The sequence below is a fragment of the Notamacropus eugenii genome, chromosome 2 (genome assembly GCF_028372415.1).
Source record: "Notamacropus eugenii isolate mMacEug1 chromosome 2, mMacEug1.pri_v2, whole genome shotgun sequence".
Lineage (NCBI taxonomy): Eukaryota > Metazoa > Chordata > Mammalia > Diprotodontia > Macropodidae > Notamacropus > Notamacropus eugenii.
The window spans coordinates 17,774,544-17,786,615 of record NC_092873.1 but is presented as its reverse complement, the minus strand read 5'-3'; the positions used below and the strand labels follow the sequence as shown (position 1 = coordinate 17,786,615).

The 12,072-nt window shown below is 55.8% G+C and overlaps 2 protein-coding genes across 4 annotated transcripts; one reads left to right on the top strand and one right to left on the bottom strand.

Moving 5' to 3' along the window:
* The first annotated feature begins 2,372 nt into the window (after positions 1 to 2,372).
* Positions 2,373 to 10,057, top strand: NAALADL1 (N-acetylated alpha-linked acidic dipeptidase like 1). Its single transcript, XM_072639122.1, has 18 exons — positions 2,373 to 2,617; positions 2,793 to 2,965; positions 3,150 to 3,271; positions 3,768 to 3,890; positions 4,498 to 4,781; positions 5,042 to 5,146; positions 5,361 to 5,446; positions 5,587 to 5,706; positions 6,039 to 6,124; positions 6,207 to 6,270; positions 6,404 to 6,471; positions 6,569 to 6,660; positions 6,863 to 6,953; positions 7,260 to 7,341; positions 7,420 to 7,593; positions 7,683 to 7,770; positions 9,594 to 9,686; positions 9,871 to 10,057. The coding sequence occupies exons 1-18, from the start codon at positions 2,424 to 2,426 to the stop codon at positions 10,055 to 10,057; spliced, it is 2,232 nt and encodes a 743-aa protein (XP_072495223.1). The 5' UTR covers positions 2,373 to 2,423.
* On the bottom strand, positions 3,552 to 11,681 carry SAC3D1 (SAC3 domain containing 1). Of its 3 annotated transcripts, none has more exons than XM_072639086.1 (7): positions 11,009 to 11,681; positions 9,552 to 10,891; positions 8,701 to 8,748; positions 8,295 to 8,382; positions 5,813 to 5,915; positions 5,181 to 5,443; positions 3,552 to 4,326 (listed from the first exon to the last, which is right to left on the bottom strand). In XM_072639086.1, the coding sequence occupies exons 1-2, from the start codon at positions 11,565 to 11,567 to the stop codon at positions 10,389 to 10,391; spliced, it is 1,062 nt and encodes a 353-aa protein (XP_072495187.1). In that variant the 5' UTR covers positions 11,568 to 11,681; the 3' UTR covers positions 3,552 to 4,326; positions 5,181 to 5,443; positions 5,813 to 5,915; positions 8,295 to 8,382; positions 8,701 to 8,748; positions 9,552 to 10,388. The 3 variants fall into 3 exon arrangements, with proteins under 3 accessions (XP_072495187.1, XP_072495189.1, XP_072495188.1); XM_072639088.1 differs by having other exon boundaries at positions 5,813 to 6,075; positions 11,009 to 11,668; XM_072639087.1 differs by lacking the exons at positions 8,295 to 8,382; positions 8,701 to 8,748 and having other exon boundaries at positions 10,132 to 10,891.
* Between the last annotated feature and the right edge of the window lie 391 nt (positions 11,682 to 12,072).

The following is a 12,072-nucleotide window of genomic DNA, read 5'->3' as shown; positions in this document are numbered from 1 at the left end:
CAACCCAGACTGTCTGGGCTTAGGCAGGACCAATCACTTTCTCCCTCACTCCCTTCCCCTTTGGGAAATGTCCCCTGGGGCTGTGACCAGAAAGAGGAAGGCAAGTGAACAATACAGGAGCAACCTGCCAACCTACACACACTGAGATGGGAGCCATGACCTGGGCTCAGCCCAGAGGGACCCAGTCTTTGAAGAGACTACGCACTGGGAGCCCCAGAGCTAGAGGAGGGGAGAGTTGAGATGCCCAGGATGGGAAAGGTGGGGAGACACTGGCATGAGGGAATAAGACCCATTTCTGACTCTGTCCCTATCTGCCTCCGGGATCATGGCAGACCATCTTCAATACTCTATGCCTCAGTTTCTCCCTTTGTGAAATGGTGAGATAGGATTGGGTTGAGAAGGGGGAGGACACTAGGTTATGGGGTGGGGGTGGGGGCTGGGACAAGTAGCTGCATTTTTCCTATCTCTGCCCTTAGTCAGGGAATTATGGAATTTAAGTATTTATAAAGGAGCACCTACTGTTTTCAGACTCAGCCTTCAGACCATAAAGATGAAAAATGGCGTTAGTCCCTGCCCTGGAGAAACTTTAAATTTGGAGGGTTGGTGGTGTGAAGTACACAGCCCTGGAGGCACACAGTCTCCCAACTCACACAGTAGGTCTACCTACAAGGCTACCCCAGGTTCAAGGTATTCTGGGATTCTGGATGCCCCCAAAACCATTGCTCATGAGCCACCACTGATGTCTTCACCTTTATTTTCTAAGCAAAGGATCATAGATTTAGAGCTTGGAAGGGACTGAGGAGGCCATTTGGTCCAACTCCCTTCTTTGACAGAAAAGGAAACAGACCCAGGAAGACCTTTCCAGACTTTGATCTCCCTTATGAGCTCATTACTAGCGAGGGAGTGATGGAGGCAAAGTACTCAAGGACAATACAAGGAGGATGAAGACACTTGAAGCTATAGATATCAGGAAAACCTCATGGAGAAACTGGCACCTGAGCTTTGAAAGAAGAGAAGGACTTTTTTAAAATTTTATTTATTTTTAGTGTTCAACGTTCACTTCCAAAAATTTTGAGTTCCAAATTTCCTCCCCTGCCCACCCCAAGACATCGTGCATTCTGATTAACACTTGCCCCAATCTGCCCTCCCTTCTCTTATCCCCATCCTCTCTATTTTCTCATAGGGCAAGACAGATTTCTATACCTCATTGCCTGCATATCATTTCTCAGTTGCATGTAAAAACACATTTTTAACATTCATTTTTAAAACTCTTAGTTCCAACTTCTCTCCCTTCCTTTCCTCCCCACCCATCCCCATTGAGAAGGCAAGTCATTCAGTATAGGTTATATACGTGTAATTATGCAAAACAAAGGAGAGAATGATTTTAACGTGCAGATGGAGAGGGGAAATGGAACCTGAGTTTGGGGAATAGCAAATGAGTTAGCTTGGCTAGAGTGGAGATGGCTGAAGAGGAACGGATAATATCTGGAAAGTAGACAGGATCCAGATTGTGAAGGCTTTGAGGGAAATTTGAAGTCTGATTCTCTCCTAGAGGCAATTGGAAGTTCTGAGACTGAAGTCAGGAACACTTGAGTTCAAATCCACTTTCAGACACTGCCTCAGTTTCCTCCTCTCTAAAATGGGCATAGGGCAGCTAGATGGCACAGTGGATCAAGCACTGGGTCCTGGAGTCAGGAAGACTCATCTGCCTGAGTTCAAATCTGGCCTCAGACAATTACTAACTGCATGACCCTGGGTAAGTCACTTAATTCTGCCTCATTTTCCTCATCTGTAAAATGAGCTGGAGAAGGAAATGGCAAACCACTCTAGTATCATTGCCAAGAAAACCTTAAGTAGCTTCACCAAGAGTCAGATGTAGCTGAACAGTAACAACAAATTGGGGATGATCCCAGGGTTGTGAGGATCAAATAAGATAGCTGTAGGGTGCTTTAATCATTCTTATTGAGCAGGGCAGGGTCCCAACCAGACTAGAGCTTTAAGGTTATTTTGGCAGCTGTATGGGGCAGGGAGAGTAAAGGAGAAAGGCTGGAGCTAGGCCTCCAATGAAGGTGATGAACCAGGGGGTGTCAAGATGAGATGAGGGAAGGAATCAGTTGAGTTATTGTGGAAGCAGAATTAACCCAACTTGGAGACGCACTGAATGGTGAGATTGATGGGGAGGGAATGGTTGAGGTTGACTGTGAAACCACGAGTCTGGCTGATACAAAGGACAAATGAGGCCCTCCCTAGCAAGGTCTCTCACATGAGGAAAGCTGGTTCCCTGGAGTCTTGGCACCCCCTCTTTCTCTCCACTCCTAGGCAGGTGCAAAGTGCAGATCCTCCAGGGTAATGGTTAACCAGGGACACGGATACCCCATCTATAAGAAGGCTCTGGCTTGGGGTGGTGGGAATTTCCTGGCACCATGCAGTGGTGGAAAGTGATTCTGTTGGTGGTGGGGCTTGCTGCCCTCTTTAGTTTGGGCATCATCCTGGGACACTTTGCCATTCCCAAGCCAACTCAGGCTGGCCCAATCAGTCCCTCCCAGGACCTGGATCAAGAACTGCTGGAGACTGTTATGAGTCAACTAGATGCCAACAGGATCCAGGAGAACCTCAGGTGAGAAAGGCGAGATCTGTCCCCAAGCATCTCCACACTGACCTTCCACCAAGGTGCTCCTACACTTACCAAGGTCCCCTTCCTACCCGTGATGTCCTCATGGTGACCCAGGCAGACCCAGGTTTCCCCTTTGCACCCCCCCACACTGACCCAGTCCCATTTCTCCTCCCTGCAGGTCACTGTCCTTGGAGCCCCATATGGCCACTACCCAGAGGGATGAAAATCTCGTCCAACTCCTTCTGCAGAGGTGGCAGAACCCCGAGTCAGGGCTGGATGCTGCTGGGGAGGGGGTATATGAAGTGCTTTTGTCCTTCCCTAGCCGTGAGCAGCCCAACACGGTCCAAGTGGGTAAGGCTGGGCTCTGCCAGTACAGAGATCATATGCAGGGGAACGGGAGGAACTCTCCCCAGCTCCATAGCAGCCTGGCTCCTATGGAGCACCAAGAATCCTGGCTGTGGGCTCAGAGTTTAAATCCTGCCTCAGATCCTCCTTTACTGTGTGACTCTGGGTCTATCTTCTCATTTCCCTACAGTGAGCCATAATGGAGACGTTCTCTTCACTGCCCAGCAGAGTGAAGCAAACCTTACTGGGGAGCAAGGAGACCCTGAGGTGGTGCAGCCCTATGCTGCTTATGCTCCAGCAGGGACCCCTCAGGTATGGACGCTCCCCTCCCCAACAGGGAACCGGGCAGCTAACCCTCCAGGTGTCTCCTTGGAGACTGGGCAGAATCTTGGCCATTGACCAGCCGGGCAAGTGCCTTCTCTCCTGGGGGCCTGCATCTCCCCTTCTGGAAAAGGAGGTGCTGTTGTTAGGTTGGAGGGCTCACAGACTCTTTGGTATTCTCTCCTGCGTACTGCTCTTTCTACCCCACCCTACCTTGTCTCCCCTCTGCCCCAGGTTCTCTTTGCTCTTCTCTAATTTCTCCACCACTCTCCACACTCAATAGTATTTTATTTTTTTCCAATTACATGTAAAGATAGTTTTCGACATTCACTTTAACAGATTTTGAGTTCCAACATTTTTCTCCCTCCCCAAGATGGCATGCAATCTGATATAGATTATACATGTACAATGCTATCAGACACATTTCCACATTAGTCATATTGTGAAGGAAGAATCTTTTCTCTAATTTCTTGTTTCTTGGGCTCAGGGTCTTCTGGTCTATGCCAACAGAGGCGCGGAGAGTGATTATGCCTACCTGAAGGATCAGGGCATCAACCTCACTGGCACGATAGCCCTGACCCGCTATGGTGGGGTAGGGCGAGGAGCCAAGGTGATTAGGCATCAGATGCCTGTAAGGTGGGAGCAGAAGCTAGGTCACAGAGAAGACAGGGAACAGAAAGGGCAGGAGGGTTGTGACATGGAAGTCAGAAGACTTCTTTTAACTACAGGCTAGGTCCGAATCCAGGCTCTGCCATTAACTGCCGCTTACATGGGTTGGCCCAGTCCTCTGCTCACTGGAGGAAGTACCTTCCTTTTCCCCTCCAGGGGGTGCCACCTTTCAGGTCAGCTGGACAAGAGGCAGCCTTCTTGGACCCCTCTCTGGACCTTAAGTTTTCCCATCCGTAAGATAAGGGGGTTGACATGATCTGAGGATACTTCCAGGTTTGAATTCTGTGTCTCCTTCACTGGTAACCTCAATAGATCTGGAGCTTGCTCCCAGTTTCACCAGAGGCTGGAGACATAACTACAGTTGGGCACCAGGCAGTCTATAAAATAATAAAGTCTGACTAGGTGTTGAGGTTGGAATTGGAACTCCAGTGAGTTATTGAACCTTATTCTCTAAGGTGTTCCCTGAGCCTAGAGCAAAAGGGTAGGGAAGGAAGGAGCCTAGCGCCTGAAGGGTGGAGCTGACCACCACTGTCCTCTGTCCCTTGCAGGCTGTGAATGGAGCCAAGCATGGGGTGGCTGGGCTTCTGGTCTATACTGACCCCAGGGACATCAATGACAACCTGAGATTTCCTAACGAGACTTTTCCCCACTCCTGGGCACTACCTCCTTCAGGGGTGGAGCGTGGTTCTTATTATGAACATTTTGGGGACCCCAAAACACCCTACTTTCCTGCTACCCCTTATGCCTTCCGCCTGGAGAATGATGACATCCAGGGCTTCCCCCCAATTCCCACCCAGCCCATTAGTTTTGAGGATGCCCAGAACCTGCTTTGGTGAGTTTCCTTTCCCATTCATTTTGTGGGGGGCAGTATCTTTCTTCCCCCCCTCCTCGGGCCAGGGAATATCATCTTTCATCCCCAGGTAGGCCAGCTCTGGACCCTTAGTCAGGCTGTGACATTAGGTGGGCTTCTTTGGCCAGTCCCTTCCCCTCCCTCAGGTTTCCCCTTCTGTGTGATATGAGGGAGTTGGCATATTCCCTCAGGTTACTTCCAGGTTTGAATTCTATGATCCTAACCCTTTGTCTCCTTCCCAGTAATCTCAACGGCTCTGTAGCTCCTAATTCCTGGCAGGGGGCCCTGGGATGTGACTACAAGCTGGGACCAGGTTTCCAGAACAACAGCGTTTTTCCCCAGGACAGGTGAAGACATCCCTTTATTCCTGAGCATACCTACCCCATTCACTCCTTTAGCTTCTCCTCTCCCCAGGATCCCAGAGCTAGTCCTTCCCCCAGTCAAAGTAGGGATGACTTCTAGGGGGCAACCTTGCCCAGGGCCTGTTCAGCTCTGTCCAGCCCCTCTTGCCCTCGTCCTTTCTCTTTTTGTTGGTAATCTCTTCACCTCTCTCCCCCAAAGTGAGGTGAATGTCACTGTTCACAACCGGCTGGAACTCAGGAATTCTTCCAACGTCCTGGGCATTATCCGGGGGGCCGTGGAGCCTGGTGAGGAAGACCCTTGGTCCAGCTTGCCCCTCCATGCCCAGCTTAGCCCTCTGACCCTTGTGGGGCCCTCTGGGATTGTCACTCTGTTCCATCAAGCTTGCCCCTTCCTGTCTCTGACCCTCTTGCCTCCTCTGCCCCAGACCGCTATGTTCTATATGGGAATCATCGGGATAGCTGGGTCCACGGGGCTGTTGACCCCAGCAGTGGCACTGCTGTGCTCTTGGAGATCTCCAGGGTGTTGGGGACCCTGGTGAAGGAGGGTAAGGCTGAGATGCCCTTCCCCCCAGAACCCCTGAGCTCCCTTCCCATAATTCAGGGCTCTCATCTCCTTGTCTCCCTCTCACACCACTGCCCCAGTCTACCCACATTCATGAATGCTGAGCTTCCCTCCTCCCAACTTCAGCCTGGGTGGCCACGGTGACACGAGGGTCTTGGACCAGGGGCCTCGGAGGTCCTGGCAGTTCTCAATCTGTATATGGGCAGATGAACTGGATTCTCCCAATACAGACAGCGACTCCCCCTTCCTTTCCCTGCCAGTGTGCCACCCTCCTGGGATCCAAACAGCCCTGTCTTCCATCTCTGTCTCCTCCAGGAAAGTGGCGACCCCGTCGGTCAATTGTCTTTGCAAGCTGGGGAGCGGAAGAGTTTGGCCTCATTGGCTCCACTGAGTTCACAGAAGTGAGTGAGCCCACAAATGGGGCAGGAGAGAGGCGGGGGGGGGGGGGGGATGACCTGCTAACCTTTGACCTCTAACCCCCAGGAGTTCTTCACCAAGCTGCAGGAGCGTGGGGTGGCTTATGTCAATGTGGACATAGCTGTATTTGGTAAGGTGAAGGTTAAACCCAAGAAACCCAGGGGTTCTGAGAGTGGGGGTCCAGGGCGAGATCAATGGGCCAGGACCCCAGGGGCTCTGTTCACAGGAGGGGGAGGCTGACGTGTTCATTCCTCCTTTGTTAGCCAATGCCACCCTGAGGGTACAGGGGACCCCCCCTGTCCAGAATGTCGTCTTCACTGCAGCAAAACAGGTGCAGGGAGAAAGGGAGGAAGAGGGATGTGGGGGAGGGTCTGAGGGGGAAGCTGAGGCAAGTGGCTCCCTTGCCTACACCATCCCCACCTGCCCAGGTCCCAGCACCAGGGAAAAGCAGCCTGACAGTTTATGACAATTGGCTCCAGCATAACAACCGAAGCAGCCCTGTTCATGGTGTCATACCTAGGTGAGGAGAAGCCTGGGGTCCGAGGAGACCATGGGTCCAACAAACAATCAGTAAACATGTATTAAGTATTTACTATACTCCAGGCACTGTGCCAGGTGCAAAGGCTACTGCCCCTACCCTTGATGAGCTTACCCTCTACTGGGGAGAAAGAAATCCATATATAAGTGAACACAAACCTAGGACCTGCCCCCTATCCCTGCAGCCTAGGTTCACTGGGCTCCGGGAGCGACTATGCTGCCTTTCTCCACTTCCTGGGAATCACCTCCATGGACATTGCCTATACCTATGACCGGGTGAGTGAGTCCTTGGGGCCTAGTTCCAGGGCACAGACATGGGGAGGAGCACCATCTCCACAGCCCTCCTCTCCTAGGACCCTTCCCCCCATGAGTCTGCTGGAGGCCCCACAGCTGGGGGAGCCTCCCACATCATCCCTTACTTAGACTCTGGTCTTTGGGCCAGGAGTGAGGCCTATGTGTCCTTGGAGAGCCTGAGGCTCCTCATAACACTCAGGACTTGGAGCTCCCTTCTCCTGGCTCAGGCCCCCACATGTCTCCCTGAACTGAGGCACTGTGGTTGAACTGAACCCCTCACTCCCCCAGAGCAAGACCTCAGCACGGATCTACCCCACCTACCACACAGCCTTTGACACCTTCCAGTACGTGGAGACGTTTCTTGACCCTGGTGAGTAGGAGGCCTAGGGGAGCGGAGTAGGGAGTTTGGGGAGCAGGGCTAATCCCCCATGTGCCTCTTTCTGCACAGGCTTCACCAGCCACCATGCGGTGGCCCAGACAGTCATCAATGTCCTGCTGCGTCTTAGCGACAGTCTCCTGCTGCCCTTCAGTGTCAGTGACTATAGTGAGACCCTCCGGAGCTTCCTGCAGACTGCCCAGACTGACCTGGAGCCCCTCCTGGGACAGCAAAGCATCGATCTGGGTACCGTCCAGGGCTTTCTATTAGCCTGGTACTGGGCTCCTGGGCTCTGCCCTCTCTGACCTGAGCTGCATTCTCTCCTCCTGCTACAGGGCCTCTGGTTTCAGCAGTGGAGAGGTTTGAACGGGCAGCAGCTGCCCTGGATCAGCGCATTGAAACCCTCAAGAAGAACCTGTCTGAGTGAGTCCTGGGGATCCAAGGAAGGGGATAAAGCAGAGAGAGGCCACTCTCCAGCTCCAAGGCTCTCATGGCTCCCCTGTGGTTCTAGGATCCAGGCCAGCTTCTCCTCCTTTTGGGGTTTAAAGCACTTCCCAGTGCAGGGCCAGCTGACATTTCCGGGCTTACTGTACATCCTTCCCCTTGACAAACTTAGCATCTCAGCCTGTTTGCTGACTCACAACTCGCATCACCCACCTTATTGCCTTTGCTGTCCACAGGCACTTTTATCAATTGCTTACGGTGTTCTAGGCCCTGTGCTAAGTGCTGGGGAATCTAGACAAATACATGCTTCCTGCCCTCATGGAAATCAGTCTTAACAGGAGAGACGTGCAGACAATGATGTACCTGAGACGTGTTATTCTTGTTTGGTTGCTTCAGCCATGTCTGTGAGCCTTTGGGGTTTTCTTGGCAGAGATACTGGTTTGCCATTCCCTCCAGCTCAATTTACAGATAAAGAAACCAAGGCAAGAAGGGCTGTGACTTACCCAGGGTCAGACAGCTAGGAAGTGTCTGAGGCTGGATTTGAAAACTGCGAGATGAGTTTGCCTGACTCCAAGTCTGGCACTGAGCCACCTAAGACATAGAGATGTAGGAGATATATAATATATCTATATATATGTGGCATTTATGTAAATAATATAAATGGAAAGTATTCCCAAGGGAAGCCCCTCCCTCTTTGTGGGTGTGGCAAAGGCTTCTTGTAGAAGGTAGCTTCTGAGCCAGAGGGGGAGTGAGGAGGGAGGGCCTCTCTGGCATGGAGTCAGGAGGGAGTGGCTTGGGGTAAGGAACAAAAAGGCCAGTCAGTTGCTGGATGGCAGAACATGGGGGGGGGGGGGGGGGTGTAGTGCTGGTGAGGAAGGGCTTGGAATACCAGAATATTCTGTATTTTACCCTGGAGTTGTATGGAGGCTGAAGCAGAGGCTGTGTGTGTGGTCAGACCTGCATTTTAGGAAAATCCCTTTAGTGACTGAATAATCAATGAACTGGAGAGGGAGACTTAAAGTAGCAGTCCCCCCCTCCCCAAGCTACCACAGTTATCCATTGATGAGAGGATGGGGGTAAGGGCAGGGTCAGAGAGGACAGATGCTGCACAGGTGACACTTAAGACCTTCCCACCGTACAGCATGTGAGGGGTGAGAGTTGCACCCTAGACAGTGCCAGGGAAATGGGAGGTGACAAGGAGTTCAGACTAGGACATTTTCGAGTCTGAGATGTGTACAAGACACCACCAGGCAGCCAGCTGGAGGTGAACAAAGACTGTCTGCACCAGGCCTGTCCATCTCCTTTCCTGCCCCTACAGCTGCCTCTCAGCAGTTCCTTCCAGACTCACATGGGGGCAGCACCACAAGACCTTTCCTGCTCTCCCCAATTAGCTTTTCCCAGCCCCATCCCATCACTCTCCTTGTAGGCCCTGTTTCCCCCACTGCCCAGAGAAAATAAGCACCTGGAGGGCAGGGATACTTTTCCATTTGTATCTCCCGGGTCCCTGGCACATGTTACAGGCTTAATAAGTTTGCTAACTTGACTAAATGGACAGTGCCAGGAAGAGGAATTTAAATCCAGCCACAGACACTTTGCCAGCTGTATGACCCTGAGCAAGTCACTTCACCCTGTCTACTTCAGTTTCCTCATCTGTAAAATGAGCTTTTTTTTTGAGAAAGAGAAGAATGAGAAGAAAATGGCAAACCCCTCTAGCATCTCTGCCAAGAAATTCCCAGATGGTGTCACACAGGACTGAATACCTTAAACAGAGACTGCTCTGACTGGCCTTCCTTCTGTCCCAGTCCCCTAAAGGTCCGGATGGTGAACGACCAGCTCATGCTCTTGGAACGAGCCTTCCTGAACACTCGTGCCTTCCCTGAAGACTTCTACTACAGGTGATGGGAGTCCTGCCCCTTGGCCCTGGTACACCCCACACCCCACTCCCACTAGTGGTCCTGGCCCCATCTAGGCTCTTTGCAGGAATCACAAAGCCCTTGGGGTTAGCCTATGGGCCCAGAGGAAGCACCAGGCTGCCCACCCCCTCTGGGTCCATCCCAGCTCTCTCCTCTCCCCCCACAGTCACGTGCTCTGGGCCCCTCGAACATCCAGCGTGGTGACGTTCCCCGGCCTGGCCAACGCCTGTGCCGAAGCCAATAACACCCCAAATGACCCCAGAGCCTGGGCCAAGGTCAGGAAGCAGCTCAGCATCGCGGCCATGGCCGTGGAGGGAGCGGCTGCCACCCTGGAGCCTGTGGCCGACATCTGACCAGCCTTGCACCCCCAGATCCCCTCAGCCCCCGTGTGCGGCCCCGCCTTCCCGGGGTCTTTGCTCCGGCAAACCTGCTGTGCAGTGGGGTTTGGAAACAAAGCCTGAAGTAAGGCCGCAGTTCTCTTCTTTATCTTTGGGTCCTCCTCTACTTCCCAGGGCGGGCAGGGTACTAGGTAATCCAGCTCTGCCCCCGCCACCTCGTCCACACCTTGAGCTCTGGGTCTTGGAAGGTGGGAGGTGACAGGCTCTGCAGGTGCCCCGCCCCTTCCCCTCCCCCCTCAATTAGCCTCAGGGTCTCGGGTTCAAAGAGCCTACTTTACTGGCCCAGTCAGGACGGGGAGGGGTCCAGGCTGTCCCCCGCCTCCCCCATCACCACCTGCTCCAGGGTGCACCCCCGCAGCTTGCTGTCCACCAGCAGGGCGCAGGACAGGCCCGGCAGGGGCCCGACCTCGCTGTAGCGGCCCCGGACGAACCAGGCCTTCTCGTCCCCGGCCTCACCCTCCACGGCCAGCCCGTGGGCCCGGCAGAGCGCGGCGGCCTGGGCCGGGCTGTCCATGGCCAGCAGGCGGGTCAGGCAGCGCAGCGGGAAGGCCTGGCCGCGGGGGGTGCCCAGAGCCCGGGCCAGCGCGGCCAGGGCCCGGCGGCGGGCCGGGCCCACGTGGCGCTGGGCGGCGCGGCCGGCCAGGTAGGGCAGGGCCCCGAGCAGGCGGAAGAGGCGGCCGGCGTTGGCCTCGCGGAAGGCGGCGTCCACGGCCAGGGCTCGGCGCAGAGCCGGGCTGGAGCGCAGGGCGCGGGGCAGCAGCAGCACCTGGTGCAGGGCCTCCCCGGAGCCTGGGGGGGGGGGGGAGGGGCGGTCAGGACCAGGGACAGCGCCGGGGCGGGCCGCCCCTCCCCTCCCCCACCCCGGGGCGTCCCCTGCCGCGCCCTCCCCTCCCCCTCGGCGCTCACCCAGGTTATAAAGCAGGAAGAGGCTCTGGAAGAAGCCCTGGCGCGGGTGCGCCTCCTCGGGGCTGTCGGCGTAGCAGCGGCGCAGGGAGCCGAAGGCCTCCTGCATCTGCGTGTGCAGCAGCTGCGGGTCCAGCCCCGCGCCCGGGCCCCCGCCGGGGTCGCCGCCGGGCGGGCCGGGCACGCAGAGCTGGCAGGACAGCGCGGCCTCGAGCACGGCGGCGGCGTCCCGCGGGGGCGCCGAGGGCTGCAGGAGCAGGTCGAGGCGCACGGCGCGCAGCCGGTCCCACACGAAGGCGGCCACGTCGGGCCGCGGCACGTCGGCGCGGCCGCACACCTCGGCCGCCAGGTAGCGCACGGTGGCGAGCAGCACGTGCGGCGGCCGCAGCTGGCAGGGGGGCGGGCGCGCCTTGCCCGCCGCCGGCCGCGCGTACTCCTTCACGGCGCGCGCGGGGGCCGCCTCCAGTCGGTGCAGGCGCTGCTGCCGTTCGCGCGCCGCGCGCTCCGCCTCGGGGCACAGGTCCGGGCACGTGCCCATCGGGAGCGCGCCGCCGAGCGGCATGCCGGGTCTCGGAGCGCGGTGCGCGCGTGCGCCGGAGAGAAAAGGAAGGCGCCTCAGGTCCCGGCCCCGCCCCCACGCCTGCTCCTCAGACGGCTCTCGCCCCGCCCTCGCTCCGCTTCAGCCCTCCCCGACTTACCCCACCCCCCGACGTGATGCCGTCCCGCCCCCTACTGTTTAGCCCTTCCCAGCCCGGGAATCCCGACGTCCGACCCCGCCAGCTTCCTGGGCCCCCGCCAGCCTCACGTCTCATCCGCCTTGTCGACTACGCCCCGGTCAGTGAGCTGCGTTCCCTGGCCACGCCCCTCCAGGGCTGCAGCGACCGCCTTCACATTGCTGCCCAATCACGGCCTTGCCTGCCTTGCATAGCCCTGGCTCTCCCCCAATTAGAGTCATGATTTCTTCCTAGCCCCACCCCCTACCCGCCTCCCTCCCACCCAGGGAACAAGACTCAACTGCAAGGTTTACTTGGTCCCGCCCTCCTATGCGCTACTTCCGGCTTCCGCCT